We start from the raw sequence: 20463 nt of genomic DNA, 5'->3' as shown, positions 1-20463 counted from the left end.
ATACCCAACTTTTATACAGCAAATGGCCTATCTCAGGCGAGTTTCATCCCCAGAAGACGGCTCTGAAGAAATGGGGGCTTGTCAAAGCAAGCTGAGGTCCTGAGCTTGATAAAAGAACTGCTTCTACAAAGCTTTTAAAGATTATAGGAGCATCCTTTGTGTCTGTGTGATTTCCCCTTATGTGTTCTGTGAGCTCCGGAGCTGAAAACATAGTGAGAAGATGTCACAGCATTACAGTGCTGGCAGATTCCACATAAGGGAAATGTCTTGCTTGCGAGAGAACTGCATCTAGCTGTGCAGCCAATTGACGGTAGACTGCAAGTTGTATTTTTTTTATTCTGCATCTAGTTTACAGATTTTTGTCCTTATCCCTGCAGCCAATATCTTTCATCAATTTAAATATGAGGGATTCAGTGAAATTGATGTGAAAGGTGACAATTTCTGTACAAGCGCTGTAGAATATGTGAGCGACTGGAAGGAAAAAACTTGAAACCGCTTGATGTCTGGAACAGAGAGTTTTAAAAATAAATAAATAAATGTATGAATGAAGCATCGCACACGTGCTCACAAGTTAAACTTTTTTATTTTGCAATTGCTTACAAATAACTTCTAAAATAAAGAATATACCAAGAGTATAAATTTCCATAAACGTCAATGTACAGGACTCTCCAAAGCCTTACAATGATTTTGTTTTATTTTTTACATAATATGATTTTTCTTCTTACAGTCTGGAAAAATAGGATTTTTTTTTTCTATAAAGGATTTCCTTGCTGTCCCTGCACTGTACATACCCTATGGTCCGATTATAACAGTCCCTTTATTCAGAAAACTTTGCTTTAAAAACGTTCAAAAAAAAAAAAAATACAAAAAATCACAGCGGGCCAGATCTTCCCTGACAAATGCAAATCTTATTGCAGTTGAGTAAAATAAAAAAATTTCTTTATAAACTCATTGTCTTCACCTCGTTAATAGCGTACTCAATACCCTGTATATAAACTCTAGACTCTCTCATATACGTGTATATATATTACTTCAAATATATTATCATATGCTTAATTCATTTTTTTTATCCATATACATAGTGCGAATATAAAAGTCTGGCTTACCAAGAACCATTGAAGAATTGGGGGGTTTGCCTCAATCCCGTCTGCTGTAAAGCAGAGCCGATGCCCCCCGGAGTTCCACGCCGGAGTCGGTATGTGTCAATGGGTGGTCTAACCCATCAATGAACGTTAACCCTGAGTATCATCTCCACAAATAAGTGGGCAAGTGGTCACAATGGCGCAGGTTGATGTTGCTCAGTGTTGACATGATATTTCCAACTATTCCCAAAGACTTTACCAGATCTCATCGAAGGTTTTAATGCTTTCTACCAACAGGAACCTCTCCAGTTTCGGGCTAGACGGACTAGAGGTACAGTCAAATGAATATATCCAAATTCTCTGTGCCTTAATGGAGAAGAAGATCAATAACTCACTACCAGCACCTACCTCGCCATAGACGATACATGGCAATCATCATTCTGTCTGCATTACTAAGTATACTTTTTCTACTATTGGACGCATCTGTAATCCAAAATAAAAAAATCTATCAAAATGATTAAAAGTAGGTTCTTTTAACAGATGGTGGTGTAGATTCCAGTAGGAGGTGGCACCGCGTTCTCCTCTGAGTCACCCGTAGCTATTCAACATTGCTAAGCAAAAGGTCTCAAGCAAAGCCCACATGGAGTCCCAATGGCATCTGAACAGTTGTAGGCACCAGGTGGGTCACAATATGATGCCTCTGTATGTTACAGTAATGCAATGCTTTGAGAAAAAAATGCCTCCATAATACAGTATGCAATGGTACATGCCATAAGTAGCCATATCGAAAAAAAATACCTAAGAAATGTAAGGCATCGAGGCATGTTATGGGTCCATTGATCACTACAAGTGCCCTTACCAGAACATGGCAGTTTGCATGAGCCCTATCACTTCATTAGGAGAAACCTGAACTGCTCATCCCATATTGTACTAGGAAATATTCTTGTGTGGCATCTAGTCGGATTGTGTAAGTCCACACAGAGACATGTAGCAGCATGTAGAACATGTTTCAACAATGGGCAGATCTAGAACTTAGTCCCCGTCACCCCATGATAAGGGTGGGATTACTGCAGCACTGGTAACGTCACCAGTAAGGGTCCGAGATGATGAGATGTTTTAAGTCTTCAGTTGACCCTGCTTCATTAATGTATTGTTATGGATACCGTGACCCTCGGAGGTGAACTACACAATGAAACATATTCTTGAAGAAAAATCTAAAGTGCAAAAAGTTATTTCCGGGATTGATTTTACAGTTGTGAAAATTACCCATGTAACGCCTGTTTCAGAAATGTTTTGACAGAAACCGCTTGGAGCATGGTCAGATTATGATCTCAAATGAACATTTCATCAAGGACTCAATAATTCCCTAGAGATGGCCGACAACATCCCACAGCCCATGTGCCTTGAGCAGTAGAAACTGACCAGTAACATATTCTAAAATTCAGGTGGACTGATTCTTTACTAACTGTTCTGCTGATCATACAGTTTACAAAGTCAGTAACGTCAGAATTAATAGGCTCATAGGTCCAGTACTTTCATCTAAGCTCCCTGCACAATGTTGTGAGTGGGAACAAACTTTTGCTTTGTGCTCAGTCTGACACATAACAGCTCCCAGAATCATATGACACTTGGTCTGTGGACCTAAAGAGCAAACTTAGAGATCAGCACTATCCATACATATTATACAAATACTTCAGATGGTGGTATAGTGGTGAGCTACTAAAGACGACAATAGCAAACTTGGAAAGAGATTAAGGGGTGAGATGGAACCCCATTACTGTCCCTCAATTGCAGCACCACTTATAATGCAAGTACTTTAGGTGTTGGTGGTATAGAGGAGCTTAGCGGTCTTCCAAATTATTTGCTTAAGTTACACCACTGTGCTGATTGATGTCTTCCTTGCAGCCTATGCTGAGATCAGAGGTGCAACATATTGTAGGTCAAGGTATTGTAAACTTGCGCAGAGTATTTGCTCTCCACCAGGCCCACAACGGAGGAAGTAACAGATTCAGGGGTCACACTGCCTATGTATGCTCCAAGAAAACACACGCCCCTGGCTTAGGGGTGTGAAGTGAACATGTACCCATTTTTACTAGTGGTACCCAACTTCTATGTATGGGACTGTCAGACTCTGAACTGGGGAGGGAGGTTGGGAGATGTAAAAACGTGCAGCCTGAGACTTAACTGGAAACCAGCACTATTTTCTCTAAAATGAAGCTATGATTTAATAACACAATGTAAATGCTCTCTACGTTATAGTCGCAGGGATATCAGACTGAAAGAAGATCTGTTCATAAATGCATCTTTAGATTTATATGGATTTAGTGTTATTGAAACGGCTAGGAAAAACTGCTAAGACTATGTTAAGTACTGTACATGAAATTGAGAAATAAGGGGGGTGGCTGGTGGAAATCCATGGGTTATGTTACACACTACAGTCGGATGCCATATAGAAAGACTTGGAGGGGGTCACTGGGATTTCTCTCTTAGCCTCCTGTATTTAAGGCCTCATTTAGCAGGCTGAAGCCCTTGAGGCCTCTAGGATGAGCCAAAAGGGACTATGGCTTTTCATTACATACAAAGCTTATGTTGACGAGGGAGCAAAACAATCACAGTGTTGTCCATGACTATCAATCGAAGGCTTGAAATAATATCAACCGTGCCCGGTGCTGAGCACGACTGAAGTTGTAAGTGCTTATCTATTAACCAAAGTGCCATCTGGACCAAGATAGCTAGAAGCTCCAGGATCAGCAATATTCCTCTCTAGATGGTCCTGCTGAACACCCTAAATAAAGCGTGCACCATTACACGGAACATGGTAGTCAGGCTGATCTTGGTCACCCAATATATACAATGCACCTCTATGTAGTACAGGCCCAGGAGGTCACTACCATGAGATATTCCTACTCACGCAGGAACCTACATTATAGGACAGTCTTGCTAACCAAAGCCCTTGTCGGGAATATCTGACAGCTAGATTCCATGTGGGGTACCTGTTGGGCACTAATTTTAGGTAGTTCAAAATTATTGCTTGAGTCGGGGATCCCATAACTCCCATAGTGCATACACCAGAAGAAGGAAGTGTAAAATACTGGGAAACTGACCAAGGACATATTGCTTCAGTCTTTGGAAATCTGTTTTAAAATTTGTAAGAAAAAAAAAAATAGACACTCGTGTATTATTTACAGCGTTAAGTGCAAACTTATGTCATGATTACTTAGGGTTGACAAGAACCCTACAAAGTACCTGATGAGATCATCATTAAAAATATCTAAAAGGCTATCCTAGCCAGAGTATGACCCACTGCAAGGGTTTACATCATAAGGTAAACTACAGATCCTTGCTTATTGGAGATGGCCGTCACCCAGAAAACAACTGGGGGAAGGAAGTCACCGTACCACAAGGCAGGAGACACAGAGCTTGGAGGGGCCAATGCAATCATCGTGGCAAAATGCACCACAGCCCTTACACATGATCATCGCTTTCAGTCGACAGTAGCAGTTGGAAGGAGACATTTCCATACTGCCATCGTCAGTGTAAGCCTGGACTGAGATGGGTTGTTCGCAACCGCCAGATCCAACACTCTGACTGGAAGGGATCGTTGTCACAGTCACGGAGAAGGATACAACATTGTCTGTATTGGCTGGACTGAAATTTCCACTTATGGGGATGGAGGACCTATTTAGGACCTCGGGTGATGTAGAGATGTTGATCCTACCACCGTAGCCAGATCCAAGTAGACCAGCAGGATTCCCACAAGTCCTTGACAATGGCAGTAACTCTGGATGGGGTGAAGTGGATGAAGCATGGATTCCGAACATGTCCGAGGCATTATGTTTCAACCTGACCCCCAAAACATTGGAAATTTGGGCCTGGGCAGCTTGGATCAAATCTCGAGCTATATCTGACTCGCTGTAAATGTTGCCTTTTGTGACGATTTGAACACTCTCCTTCACATCAAATGTTGGAAGGAATTCATTTCTTGTCGTCCTCTGAGCTTCGGATTTCGGGGAGGAGATACCTTGAGATTTAGATGGAGAGCGATGGTTATCAGTCTCGGTGTCTTCTTCTCCACTCTCTGTAATCAGCTCAGTTTTACTCTCTTTACTAACCACATGCTCAGCCTCATTAAAAGAAGTATCGACCATGTTGTCTGAAGGAGCTTGTCTGCACACCTCTGGGACCCTACCGTATGTTGAGATGTTGAGCAGATAATGGCCAGACATAGCTGGCTTGGATGTCCTTCTTCCGAGAAAACCGAGCATGAATCTCTGAGAAATGTTTTCTCTCTCAGAAACAAAAGGGTCCGTATTGAATTCAGATGAATTGGTGTTCTCTTGCCAAACCTTCTTGATCAAGGTCTGTAACACCTGCTCCTGGCTTGTGACATGCTCCTCAGGACCTTGCGTTGGATTGTTACTAGAACTGGTCAAGTCTTTTCCTGAAAAAAGTTGCCATATCCTTTGACCTGAAGGATGCTGCCGGTTGTGGCATAAAAATCTTTCTAGTTGTTGAGCAGCTATACTTGAGGGTCGTTCTCCCTCTTCCCTTCCACAAGTTTCCAATCCTTGTATTGCCCCTTGTGGTCTTTCAACAGATGACAATGGAACGGTCTTCGTTTCCACTTTTTTGAGAGGTCGGGGCATGATTTCCTCCAGTGGGACATTCTTTCCTTGAAGAAGTTGTGTAACAAGTGGATTATTTTCAGGAATGCTGGAGCTTGACTTGGTATGCTGCCCACTCCCCAATAGTAATGGCTTCACGCTCAGGTCGTGCGTTTGGGTGGATGGTACCTTGTCAATCCCATGGGCTATGGCAGATGTCCTTGACTTTATGAAACAGGTTTCTGGTTGTGGGTGACATGAAACCATCTTTGCTGATGGAAAAGGTGGTGTAGCAGTTATTTGTTTGCTTTCCTCCTCATTTTGTGCTCTCTTTGTGCTTTGCACTGATGGAACGCCTGTGCTTTCGAGAGATAAAACCCTGCCAATCTTAAAAGAGCTTCCACTGGCTGAGGCTTTCAGAATCTCAGAAGACTGCATGGAGTTATCAGATGTTATTGGTTCCTGAGTCAGTCTTCTTGAGTTGCCTCTTTCCGTGATTTGGGTGACATGCCTTGTACTTTCACTGGGGCGGAGTTGATGGTAAGCAACTGTGAATCTGGGTTGTACACAGGGTTTTTGCAGTAACTGTGTTCTTGCTGAACTGTCAGGTGATGCCTGTACTGGTTTCGTGACCTCCCTTTGATTTTGGTTATCTGGTTTAGAGGGTGAAGTTCCCCTTTCACTTCTCCTGCTTCCAGTATTTCCCAAGTCCAGTATTCTGTTCCCGATCTCCCCTGTAGGTCCACCTCCTGGGCCCCCTCCAGGTCCAGGTCCAGGGATGGAACCTCCATGGGCTGCAACAGCCGCCGCTCTCGCCGCACGGGCCAAGCGAGCCTTCGCCTTGATGTCGGCAAGTGTGCGGGCTCCTGTTCGGCTAGGACTGGTACCGGTGGTTGGAAATGTGGGCCTGGGAGAGACCTGGCAGCTGCGAAATGGCTTTGGAGAGAGCCACGCCACGGGAATCTAGACCACAAAAGACAAAGCAAATGAGTTGTTAATTATAGGATACTGAGGCCTCTTTAGATTAATGAACAGACTGAGCAAAGTTTTGTCATTTGTAACTTTTTGAATTGGTCCCAACTGCAGCTCAGTCCTATCCAAATGAATGGGACTGAGGCGCAGCACCAGGCACAGCCACAATTAAAACGGCAATGCTGGAACGCCACAGCCGCTTCATTCAGATAACTGGTCGATCCCCAACCAGTCAGTTTGGGCCACCTGATCTATGGAAGAAATGGGCCATAGGTGTCTGTATATTGGGACCATCAACCTTAAAGGGGTTGTCCGAGCTGAACCCGGACATCCCTCCATTTTCACCCCAGCAGCCCCCCTGACATGAGCATCGGAGCAGTTCATGCTCCGATGCTCTCTTTGCCCTGCGCTAAATCGCGCAGGGCAAAGGCATTTTTTTGGAGTTCCGGTGACGTACCGGCCTCTCCATGGGGCTGCCAGGAACCCCGGTGACGTCACCGGCACTGATGGACGGGATTTAGCTCTGCCCTAGCCAGTAAAACGGCTAGGGCAGAGCTAAAGCCCGCCCCTCAGAGCCGGTGACGTCACCGAACACACTGCCGGGCGGAAGTTACCGCCCGGCAGTGTGTTATTGAAAACAAAAGAGCCTGCGCCCTGCGCGATTTAGCGCAGGGCAAGGGAGCGCATCGGAGCAGGAGATGCTCCGATGCTAGCCTCAGTGGGGCTGCCTGGGTGAAAATAAGGGTATGTCCGGGTTCAGCTCTGAACCCGCACAACCCCTTTAACTGAATCCATAATGTATGGCCTGCTGACCAGTTACCAGGCCAGTATGAAGTCATGCATAATATTTTCAGGGATAAAATGAAAAACTCCCTAAATTAAAAGGGGGAAGGGGGGGGGGGGGCTTCACCTAAATTTATCTTCTAAGAAGTCATGCAGATCCCTGAAGTCAAAGGGCTGAAGAGAAGAGTCTACAACATGTAGGTCCTGACTGATCTTTAATGGCTACCGCACTAATATCCTGGGTGGAAACCTCTTTATGAAGCTCCACAAGCCAAAATATATACAGCATGAAAACTGGTGTGGTTCTGGTTACTGGTACTGGTTGTCATCGAAGAAACACATGGACACTTGTGTGGTGGATGGACACTTCATTATCAGGAAAGGCTTCATGGGAAAAAGTATGCAACTTAAGTCATACAAGCCAAACCAGAGACACCGACCGATCTGTGGGCTGCACCTCTTTAGGGTTCTTGCCCCTCATCTGTTCAGAGCAGGACACTGGTTTGCAGGGATGAGAGATGTCTTAGAAGCAGCTCGGGGAGTTGGAGACGATGGTTCTCATTCCTTACAATGTGATGTCTGGCCATTGTGGCTACAGGATTGTCCTTAAGACTCCAACCTGGCTAGATCCTCAAAAGGTTGAATCTGCCACCTGCTGTTTGTTCTTTTACTTATTTATATTTTTTGGTCCATCTCACTGAGCTGGTCCAACGTGCTCAGTTTAACTCTTAAACTCCCACGGGCCATATGTTCTGTCAGAAGCTGTGACAATTACAGGGAGAGAACTGCAGCAGAAAGGACATACCCCCTGAGCTGCCAGCCTGAAGAGAATCTAGCAGAGCCATCTGAGCAGTATATGTGGAGATCTCTGGATCCATGTGAGGTACAGGACTGGTTCTAGCCTTGTTAGAAATGTATTGTCATGTCCTATATTATGTCTGGTTTTCATTTTTTACATCAATCAGGGCACTGGCCCTTTAATGAGTGGTCACCTCCTTTTACTTAGAGCTATTTTGCATACTTATTCCCAGGGTGAATTGCATTTTCTTTTATTTGTTTAAATATATTTTTCCCACATAATATGTCCTCCAAGAGATCTTTGAAAGGCCTCTGGGGGACTTTTTTATTTTCTTTGTATTTTATTTGTGTTTTCAAATTTTTTCATACAAGTTTTTTATTTATGTTTTTATATATATTTGCCAAATGATTTGTCCCCAAGAGGTCACTGAAAGATCTTTATTTTTTTTAATTGGGCATTGTACTGTACTTGGAGCATCCACAGGAGCCCCAGTTAGAGGGGAAACCAGCCTTGTGTGGGGGCTCTGCACTCCTCTGACCTCAAGACACCCGGCGATCACTTCATCATCAGGTCCAAACTGCACAGCTCTCACCTATCTGAGGAGAAGGTAGAAGAGCTGACAACCTGCTTCTGCCTTCTCCTCAGCAGGACCTGACCTGCTCCTTCTAGAGTGCAGGAGCTGTAATCCAGCGCTGTGCTGCTCTCCAGGCAGAAATACAGCCGATTGCACAGCAGGACGGGGGGCGCAAACCTTAGCTTTGGGGGCCGCGAGTTGTGCACCCCTGCACTAGACAGATAGTTCACTTCTTTTAGGTGTGGAGCTATTTTGCATCCTTTTTTCCACATGCTTCCCATGGAACATTGCTCTTAAGACTCCATCCCCAGTTGGATCTCCACAAGGAGAAGCAGAACCCTTACCTACAAGGTAGTCACCAATAAGTAGAACTAGAGCCATTTTCCATTTTCTGGAGGAGTGCTGTCTGGGACACTTCTTAGAAGCATTCCACCCTAATGTCTGAATCAAAGTACCTCTCGAGAACCCATCATTATTAAGGTAGAACCACCAAACTGTGTTTCTGCTCCTCCTATAGCTTCTTACCTTGAGCGGTGGCACCTTCTGTTCCGGTGCGTGCTGCTGCATTTCGGTAGGAGGTTTACATAAGGCACGAAATGGCTGTGGGGACCGGCTGAGTTCCATCATACGTGGACTTTTCTCAGGGGCAGCCGGAGGATCCTCAACGACCTCCAGACGTCTCTTGGTGCCGAGGCTAGGGGTGGTCGCTTCAGACATTTCTGGTGAGCTTTCAGGAAAGTCGTCTTCACTTGCCATTGTTCTCAGTGATTCTACTTGGGTCGGGCTCTTTGGTTTTACCGGGGTCGTGCAAGTATGGCTTTTGGGCTCCTTGTCTTTGGACTCATCTTTAGTGGTTTCTGTTTCCTCCTTGACTTCTTGGTTTTCATCCTCAATTGTGGTCTGATCACTAACGGCCACATTCGTTGTCTCCGGTTCTTTTATGCATTCTGTAACCTTGGGGATCTCATGATTGTCCTGATCATCTTCAATCTTCACAGGATGCTGCTGCTCGACAGAGGGACTGCTTGAGGTGTCCTGAGCAGGATCCACTGTATTGTGTACTATGGGGGGAGAGACCTTTTCCTCGGCCTCCTCTTCTGCGGTCATCTTGCTCAGGTCCTCTTCACTCAGACCCGAACTTCAAAGACAAAAATAGTAGAAGAATGTAAGAAAAGCGTAGACCACAATCTACATCCATGTCAGGGGCACAAGCTCATGCCTGGCGCAGGAAGATCAGATTTACACAACCAACCTGACACCACCACATCAGGTCCTGAGACCCAAACTTACTTTTCCCCATAGTAACTCTCATAAAACTGCTCCTTCCAGGACTCCACCTTCTTCTCCTTCTCAATCTCCTGACGAATCCTCAGTTGCATCTCAGGTGTGAACTCACCTGTCAGGCAATATACATAAAGAGACTGCTTACCCAGGACAGAGACAGTGCAGGGGCTATGGAAAGACTGCTTACAGACAGTGCTAGGGGCAGGCCGGACCTCTACTTTAGGCTATTTGTGGTGCCCCCTGTGTATCGGCTCACCTTCTGACAGACGCTCCTTCCAGCTCTGAGAGGCTGACGTAAAAAACTCGTTATTCAGAGCCGAACTGTTCAGTTTGAGGAGTCCGTCGGGTCCCGCCTGTGAGGAAAAGGACAAGAATGAAGCCTGTGCTGCTTCTGCAAATCCCCTCCTCAAAGAGCTTCTGCAGCAGCTGTGGCAATGAAAGAAGTAGGGGAAATACAGTATTACATGATGTATACAGTGAGACAGCGCCATCTAGTGTGATGACACCATACCACCATATGATGTATACAGTGAGACAGCGCCATCTAGTGTGATGACACCATACCACCATATGATGTATACAATGAAACAGCGCCATCTAGTGTGATAGAAAAATTTTCAAGGGTCTCTAGGACCATCTGTGGCCCTTATTCCTCTCTGACTGATTTGGCAAAACTTATGCTTTTATTATGTCTTGATTAAAAAATGTCCTGTTATTATCAGGAGAACACACTATTAAAATTCCTCGAGATCTGGAGTGGGATTCTGTGTTTTATGCTTTCAAGTGCATTCACTTCCGCCACTATACAGCCTGTTCTGGAGGTGCCTGATACTTCTCAGGTATCCCTCCTACCTCTACTTCTCTGTCTGGCTTAGCTTATACTTTGTCTCCGCTCTATGTTTAGCTGTGTGCGTCTCTAGTCTTGTTCCCCATCTCCCAGATCTCGAACTAAAATCTAACTACTGCTTTCCTTATCTAGTGTGATGACACTGTTATGGACTATTAATACAAAATGGATACTTGCTTGTTGAGGACTATGTTTAGCTAAGATGGCGGCCAGGCATTCAGCCAACACCTATAAACTAGAATCTTACTTTGTGTTTTATCATGTGTTTCAATGTGGTTTCCGCTCAGCTCAAGCAAGCAGTTACAAAGAGGTTTCCGTTCAGCTCAAGCAAGCAGTTACAAAGAATAAGAAGTAACGGTATCTCCCACGAGCAAGGGGGGAGGGTGGAGGAATTTCTTCTTCTGGCCGTCAAGGTTACAGAGAAGCATAGAGTGTTTGTAGCCAATAGAAAAGATATACTTTATCTTTCACCCCCCCCTCCCTGTCGTAAAACGTATGTATTGTGTGTTGTTTTACGAAATAAACTAGAGATCCTGTTTAACTCCTAGCTGTGGGTTGTCTCAGTCTGATCTCTCCGTGCACGTACATTAATTAATTAATTTGGAGCAGTACATCAACCGAACTGGCAGCTTGGCCAGAACAACACCATACCACCATATGATGTATACAGTGAGACAGCGCCATCTAGTGTGATGACACCATACCACCATATGATGTATACAGTGAGACAGCGCCATCTAGTGTGATGACACCATACCACCATATGATGTATACAGTGAGACAGCGCCATCTAGTGTGATGACACCATACCACCATATGATGTATACAGTGACACAGCGCCATCTAGTGTGATGACACCATACCACCATATGATGTATACAGTGAGACAGCGCCATCTAGTGTGATGACACCATACCACCATATGATGTATACAGTGACACAGCGCCATCTAGTGTGATGACACCATACCGCCATATGATGTATACAGTGAGACAGCGCCATCTAGTGTGATGACACCATACCACCATATGATGTATACAGTGAGACAGCGCCATCTAGTGTGATGACACCATACCACCATATGATGTATACAGTGACACAGCGCCATCTAGTGTGATGACACCATACCGCCATATGATGTATACAGTGAGACAGCGCCATCTAGTGTGATGACACCATACCACCATATGATGTATACAGTGAGACAGCGCCATCTAGTGTGATGACACCATACCACCATATGATGTATACAGTGAGACAGCGCCATCTAGTGTGATGACACCATACCACCATATGATGTATACAATGAGACAGCGCCATCTTGTGTGATGACACGAGACCACCATATGATGTATACAGTGAGACAGCGCCATCTAGTGTGATGACACCATAATGCTATATGTTCACTGTCACCCTGCCCTCACCCCCCCCTGCAGTGAGGTATATGAAGTGTAAGGATCATCCTCCTAGGGCACCCCCACACACAGGCTCGGCGGAGGGTCTCCCCTCCTTGTCAGCACCACATATTCTATATAACCCCCCATCGATGTGGTCAGCTCACCGGACGGTCCACCTCAGGTAAGAGCATCAGAAGCCTTTGCTGGCCGTCCACCGGGAGCAGCGAGAAGGTGTGCTTATTAATCAGGGCCCGCAGGTTCGTGTTCACCAGGATCGAATCCGGCGTCTCAACATCGATCTCAGCACCTTTGGTCCTTTTCAAGTGTCCTGAGATATATATAGGAGACAAGACATCTGTAATGGGTGTGTCCTCTCTGCTTCTGGTCTGCCTGGGTATTAGTATTCACTGCGGTTCTTGCATTCTATTCATGGATATCACAAATCCAAAAATAGGGTTATTCTGTTATATATTTTAGGCCAGTGTATCTGAAGTGCCAAGGAGCAAAGTATCTCGCCTCTCCCGACTCTGCTCGCAGGCCCCTCGCCTCTCCCGACTCTGCTCGCAGGCCCCTCGCCTCTCCCGACTCTGCTCGCAGGCCCCTCGCCTCTCCCGACTCTGCTAGCAGGCCCCTCGCCTCTCCCGACCCTGCTCGCAGGCCCCTCGCCTCTCCCGACCCTGCTCGCAGGCCCCTCGCCTCTCCCGACCCTGCTCGCAGGCCCCTCGCCTCTCCCGACCCTGCTCGCAGGCCCCTCGCCTCTCCCGACCCTGCTCGCAGGCCCCTCGCCTCTCCCGACCCTGCTCGCAGGCCCCTCGCCTCTCCCGACTCTGCTCGCAGGCCCCTCGCCTCTCCCGACTCTGCTCGCAGGCCCCTCGCCTCTCCCGACTCTGCTCGCAGGCCCCTCGCCTCTCCCGACTCTGCTCGCAGGCCCCTCGCCTCTCCCGACCCTGCTCGCAGGCCCCTCGCCTCTCCCGACCCTGCTCGCAGGCCCCTCGCCTCTCCCGACTCTGCTCGCAGGCCCCTCGCCTCTCCCGACTCTGCTCGCAGGCCCCTCGCCTCTCCCGACTCTGCTCGCAGGCCCCTCGCCTCTCCCGACTCTGCTCGCAGGCCCCTCGCCTGGGTTCAGTGAAACGCACTGTACGTACTGTGAGCGGCTGGTGGTTTAGTCGGGGCAACGTTGCTGGCAGTTTTCACAGTCTTTAGCATGAGGTGCTGTCCAGTCGGAACAGGGATCCCAGATCGCCGCCTCTGCTGCTGCTTCTTCTGCTGCTTCAGAGCCTGCGGAGAAAAGTGGAGTACACTGTATTATATACATCCCCACACATCAGAGAAAGATGGAGTACACTGTATTATATACATCCCCCACACATCAGAGAAAGATGGAGTACACTGTATTATATACATCCCCCACACGAGAGAAAAATGGAGTACACTGTATTATATACATCCCCCACACGAGAGAAAAATGGAGTACACTGTATTATATACACCTCAACACATCAGAGAAAGATGGGGCACAGTGTATTATATACACCTCAACACATCAGAGAAAGATGGAGTACACTGTATTATATACACCCCACACATCAGAGAAAGATGGAGCACAGTGTATTATATACACCCCTACACATCAGAAAGATGGGGCACAGTGTATTATATACACCCCCCACACATCAGAGAAAGATGGAGTACACTGTATTATATACACCTCAACACATCAGAGAAAGATGGGGCACAGTGTATTATATACACCCCTACACATCAGAAAAAGATGGAGTACACTGTATTATATAAACCAACACATCAGAGAAAGATGGAGTACACTGTATATATACAACCTGCTCGCAGCCCCCCGCCTCTGCATCAGAGAAAGATGGAGTACACTGTATTATATACACCAACACATCAGAGAAAGATGGAGTACACTGTATTATATACACCCCCCACACATCAGAGAAAGATGGAGTACACTGTATTATATACATCCCCCACACGAGAGAAAAATGGAGTACACTGTATTATATACATCCCCCACACGAGAGAAAAATAGAGTACACTGTATTATATACACCTCAACACATCAGAGAAAGATGGGGCACAGTGTATTATATACACCTCAACACATCAGAGAAAGATGGAGTACACTGTATTATATACACCCCACACATCAGAGAAAGATGGAGCACACTGTATTATATACACCCCCCACACATCAGAGAAAGATGGAGTACACTGTATATATACAGCCCCACACATCAGAGAAAGATGGGGTACAATGTATTATATACAACCTGCTCGCAGCCCCCCGCCTCTGCATCAGAGAAAGATGGAGTACACTGTATTATATACACCAACACATCAGAGAAAGATGGAGTACAGTGTATTATATACACCAACACATCAGAGAAAGATGGAGTACACTGTATTATATACACCAACACATCAGAGAAAGATGGAGTACACTGTATTATATACACCCCAACACAGAGAAAAATGGGGTACACTGTATTATATACACCACAAAACTTGAGAAAAAGATGGGGTACACTATTATATACACCCCACACATCAGAGAAAGATGGAGTAAACTGTACTAGACACATCCCTGTACACACATTAAATGGCCAGGTTAATAAAGCCCCCCCTCCCATTAATTAGGACACGGGACCTCCACTGGGCAGCAATTTGGAATGACACAAACCCGCTGATGCTCTGACATTGTCCTGGAGGAATACTGGCCCTGTGACCAGGATATTAGATGGAGGTGCTGATGGACTGAACAGCCTCTTCTACCCTTTCCCAGGCTGAAGACCTGCTCGATGCCATGTTCCTGGAACCAATCCATAACTATGCGACCCTTGTGGCATCGAGCACTGTCCTTATCATCACATCCAGGAAGACATTTGGATTCGTCATAGCCAGTGTGATCAGGCCGATCTCTGTAATAAAGGGGCCATTCAGTGTATATGGCCCATGTGGACTGGGACGATCCCGCCACCTCCCACAGCACAATCATTTAATCAGCTGCATATGGTCTTCCAAAATCAGACAGTGCACATGTTTGTCCACTGGAGGGCGCCAAACCTCCAGCCATTGAACTGAAAACATATTTTGATCCCTTAAGCCTGAAATGGCTGCAGAGAACAATCCTACATCCAAAACAGGCATCAAAAAATTGTATTCACAGATTCTACAAGAATCCACCCCGAGGCAAAAAATGACTAAAGGCCTCATGCACACGACCGTTCTTTTTTAAGGTCCGCAAAAACGGGCTCCGTAGGTCCGTGATCCGTAACCGTTTTTTCATCCGTGGGTCGTTTTGGTGTCCGCCTGGCCGTGCGGAGCCAAACGGATCCGTCCTGAATTACAATGCAAGTCAATGGGGACGGATCCGTTTGACGTTGACACAATATGGTGCAATTTCAAACGGATCCGTCCCCCATTGACTTTCAATGTAAAGTCAGGAGTCCCTATTATACCATCGGATCGGAGTTTTCATCACCATGAGAACGCCTCTATGTTAGAATATACTGTCGGATATGAGTTAGATCGTGAAACTCAGATCCGACAGTATATTCTAACACAGAGGCGTTCCCATGGTGATGGGGACGCTTCAAGTTAGAATATACTAAGAACTTTGTACATGACTGCCCCCTGCTGCCTGGCAGCACCCGATCTCTTACAGGGAGCTGTGATCCGCACAATTAACCCCTCAGGTGCCGCACCTGAGGGGGGTTAATTGTGCGTATCATAGTCCCCTGTAAGAGATCAGGGGCTGCCAGGCAGCAGGGGGCAGACCCCCTCCCTCCCTCTATTGTATTAATTTCATTGGTGGCCAGTGTGCGGCCCCCCTTCCTCCCTCTATTGTATTATTTTCATTGGTGGCACAGTGTGCGGCCCCCCCGCCCTCTATTGTATTATTTTCATTGGTGGCCAGTGTGGGGCCCCCCCTTCCTCCCTCTATTGTATTATTTTCATTGGTGGCACAGTGTGCGGCCCCCCTCCCTCTATTGTATTATTTTCATTGGTGGCACAGTGTGCGGCCCCCCCCTCCCTCCCTCTATTGTATTATTTTCATTGGTGGCACAGTGTGCGGCCCCCCCCCCTCCCCGATCATTGGTGGCAGCGGAGAGTTCCGATCGGAGTCCCAGTTTAATCGCTGGGGCTCCGATCGGTAACCATGGCAACCAGGACGCTACTGCAGTCCTGGTTGCCATGGTTACTTAGCAATATTAGAAGCATCATACTTACCTGCTGTGCTGTCTGTGACCGGCCGGAAGCTCCTCCTACTGGTAAGTGACAGGTCTGTGCGGCGCATTGCTTAATGATCTGTCACTTACCAGTAGGAGGAGCTCCCGGCCGGTCACAGACAGCGCAGCAGGTAAGTATGATGCTTCTAATATTGCTAAGTAAGGGGAGGCCGCACACTGTGCCACCAATGAAAATAATACAAGGGAGGGAGGGGGGGCCGCACACTGTGCCACCAATGAAAATAATACATAGAGGGAGGGAGGAGGGCCGGGGGAGGCCGCACACTGTGCCACCAATGAAAATAATACAATAGAGGGAGGGGGGGGGGGGGGCGCAATGGCCACCAATGAAATTAAAACTGGGGAGGGAGGGGGGTCTGCCCCCTGCTGCCTGGCAGCCCCTGATCTCTTATAGGAGGCTATGATATGCACAATTAACCCCTCAGGTGCAGCACCTGAGGGGTTAATTGTGCGGATCACAGCCCCCTGTAAGAGATCGGGTGCTGCCAGGCAGCAGGGGGCAGTCATGCACACAGTTCGTAGTATATTCTAACTAGAAGTGTCCCCATCACTATGGGAATGCCTCTGTGTTAGACTATACTGTCGAATATGAGTTTTCACGAAGTGAAAAACTCATCTTTGAAAAAGCTTTTATGCAGACGGATCTTCGGATCCGTCTGTATGAAAGCAACCTACAGCCACGGATCACGGACGCGGATGCCAATCTTGTGTGCATCCGTGTTCTTTCACGGACCCATTGACTTGAAAGGGTCCGTGAACCGTTGTCCGTCAAAAAAATAGGACAGGTCATATTTTTTGGACGTATGTATATATCCACGGCACTCAAAATATTTGAATTCAGAAAAAATGATTTTATTGTGTCCAACACCACCTTAGTGTTACATAACAAGAAAGCTGGGACGGACAGGAAACACGGATCACGGATGCGGCTGCAAAACGGTGCATTTTCCGATTTTTCCACGGACCCATTAAAAGTCAATGGGTCCGCAAAAAAAAAAAACGGAAAACGGCACAACGGCCACGGGTGCACACAACGGTCGTGTGCATGAGGCCTAAGAGAAAGAAACCACAGCTAAAATATCAGTGGACACCCTGACAGAAATGACATTCAGGAGCCTAAGTAAGCAGGATCATGACTATAAGATATAATGGCAGCCATAATTCTCATCACCCAACTTACCCAGAACCTGCACAAGAGAAGGATTACAGGTCTAATATTAACCACCTCAGCTCCCCTAGCTTTTTACACTTCTGACCTACACTACTTTAACCGTTTATTGCTCGGTCATGCAACTTACCACCCAAATGAATTTTACCTCCTTTTCTTCTCACTAATAGAGCTTTCATTTGGTGGTATTTCATCGCTGCTGACATTTTTACTTTTTTTGTTATTAATCAAAATTTAACGATTTGTTTGCAAACAAATGACATTTTTCACTTTCAGTTGTAAAATTTTGCAAAAAAAACAACATCCATATATAAATTTTTCTCTAAAGTTATTGTTCTACATGTCTTTGATAAAAAAAAAATGTTTGGGTAAAAAAAAAATGGTTTGGGTAAAAGTTATAACGTTTACAAACTATGGTACAAAAATGTGAATTTCCGCTTTTTGAAGCAGCTCTGACTTTCTGAGCACCTGTCATGTTTCCTGAGGTTCTACAATGGCCAGACAGTAGAAAACCCCACAAATAACGCCATTTCGGAAAGTAGACACCCTAAGGTATTCGCTGATGGGCATAGTGAGTTCATAGAACTTTTTATTTTTTGTCACAAGTTAGCGGAAAATTATGATTTTTTTTTTTCTTACAAAGTCTCATATTCCACTAACTTGTGCCAAAAAAAAAAACTTCCATGAACTCACTATGCCCATCACGAAATACCTTGGGGTGTCTTCTTTCTAAAATGGGGTCACTTGTGGGGTAGTTATACTGCCCTGGCATTTTAGGGGCCCTAATGTGTGGTAAGTAGTTTGAAATCAAAATGTGTAAAAAATGGCCGGTGAAATCCTAAAGGTGCTCTTTGGAATGTGGGCCCCTTTGCCCACCTAGGCTGCAAAAAAGTGTCAGACGTCTGCTATCACCGTACTCAGGAGAAGTTGGGCAATGTGTTTTGGGGTGTCATTTTACATATACCCATGCTGGGTGAGATAAATATCTTGGTCAATTGCCAACTTTGTATAAAAAAATGGGAAAAGTTGTCTTTTGCCAAGATATTTCTCTCACCCAGCATGGGTATATGTAAAATGACACCCCAAAACACATTGCCCACCTTCTCCTGAGTACGGAGATACCAGATGTGTGACACTTTTTTGCAGCCTAGGTGGGCAAAGGGGCCCAAATTCCTTTTAGGAGGGCATTTTTAGACATTTGGATCCCAGACTTCTTCTCACGCTTTAGGGCCCCTAAAATGCCAGGGCAGTATAAATACCCCACATGTGACCCCATTTTGGAAAGAAGACAGCCCAAGGAATTCAATGAGGGGCATGGCGAGTTCATAGAAGATTATTTTTTTTGGGCAAAAGTTAGCGGAAATAGATTATTTTTTTTTTTCTCACAAAGTCTCTCTTTCCGCTAACTTGGGACAAAAAGTTAAATCTTTCATGGACTCAATATGCCCCTCACGGAATACCTTGGGGTGTCTTCTTTCCGAAATGGGGTCACATGTGGGGTATTTATACTGCCCTGGCATTTTAGGGGCCCTAAAGCGTGAGAAGAAGTCTGGAATATAAATGTCTAAAAAATTTTACGCATTTGGATTCCGTGAGGGGTATGGTGAGTTCATGTGAGATTTTATTTTTTGTCACAAGTTAGTGGAATATGAGACTTTGTAAGAAAAAACAAAAAAAACAAACAAAAAAAAAATGATCAGGGAGTCTATATGGGGTGATCACCCCTGTCATTGATCACCCCCCTGTAAGGCTCCATTCAGACGTCCGTATGTGTTTTGCGGATCCGATCCATGGATCCGTGAAACACATACGGACGTCTGAATGGAGCCTTACAGGGGGGTGATCAATGACAGGGGGGTGATCAGGGAGTCTGTATGGGGTGATCAGGGGTTAATAAGTGACAGGGGGGGGGGTGTAGTGTAGTGTAGTGGTGCTTGGTGCTACTTATTACAGAGCTGCCTGTGTCCTCTGGTGGTCGATCCAAACAAAAGGGACCACCAAAGGACCAGGTAGCAGGTATATTAGACGTTGTTATCAAAACAGCGTCCAATATACCTGTTAGGGGTTTAAAAAAATCGCATCTACAGCCTGCCAGTGAACGATCGCCGCTGGCAGGCTGGAGATCCACTCGCTTACCTTCCGTTCCTGTGAACGCGCGCGCCTGTGTGCGCGAGTTCACAGGAAATCTCGCGTCTCGCGAGATGACGCGTATATGCGTGACTCTGCCTGAAACTGCTGCCTCCGGAACGCGATCCTGCGTTAGGCGGTCCGGAGGCGGTTAACTGAGACTGTACATCCATGAAAATATAAGACACAGTAATCAGTGTGTTACCCCTGACGATGGATGATGGGAGTGATAAACATGGATAAGTGACCATCCATCGATGTGTACAGATGAACCCCTCATCTCAGTTACCTGTTTCAGCGCCTTCTTGCTGAGCTTCTGAGATGGAGAGATGATTTTACCGGCAGGGATGGGGGGAGATGGACAGCTCGACGGGGGGGATGATGGCTGGGAGAGTCGAGATGTAACTACAAAAACAAATGAGAAACAGAACAATGAGTTATGTCAGCAACGAGGCAAGAGGTGAGCCACAGAACACACCACAACATGCCTACAAAATGAGGTCCTGGATACAGTGGAGAACGATAACTCCCAGCATCATCCCACAATATTAAAAT

General features: G+C 46.0%; 1 protein-coding gene across 3 annotated transcripts in view; it reads right to left on the bottom strand.

The window, feature by feature from the left end:
• Window positions 1-564: 564 nt before the first annotated feature.
• ASXL2 (ASXL transcriptional regulator 2) overlaps window positions 565-20463 on the bottom strand; it is a 61651-nt gene continuing 41752 nt past the window's right edge. For all 3 annotated transcript variants that reach the window (XM_040427078.1, XM_040427079.1, XM_040427080.1), the window contains 7 exons: window positions 20198-20313; window positions 13488-13620; window positions 12507-12670; window positions 10355-10451; window positions 10105-10210; window positions 9340-9952; window positions 565-6649 (listed from right to left, as the gene is read on the bottom strand). In XM_040427078.1, the coding sequence (XP_040283012.1) occupies window positions 4472-6649; window positions 9340-9952; window positions 10105-10210; window positions 10355-10451; window positions 12507-12670; window positions 13488-13620; window positions 20198-20313 (3407 nt within the window). In that variant the 3' untranslated portion in view covers window positions 565-4471. The remainder of the gene's footprint in view (window positions 6650-9339; window positions 9953-10104; window positions 10211-10354; window positions 10452-12506; window positions 12671-13487; window positions 13621-20197; window positions 20314-20463) is intronic.

Source organism: Bufo bufo, chromosome 4, assembly GCF_905171765.1.
Source record: "Bufo bufo chromosome 4, aBufBuf1.1, whole genome shotgun sequence".
Lineage (NCBI taxonomy): Eukaryota > Metazoa > Chordata > Amphibia > Anura > Bufonidae > Bufo > Bufo bufo.
The sequence above is the reverse complement of the archived record's forward strand: the minus strand, read 5'-3'. Positions and strand labels throughout refer to the sequence as shown.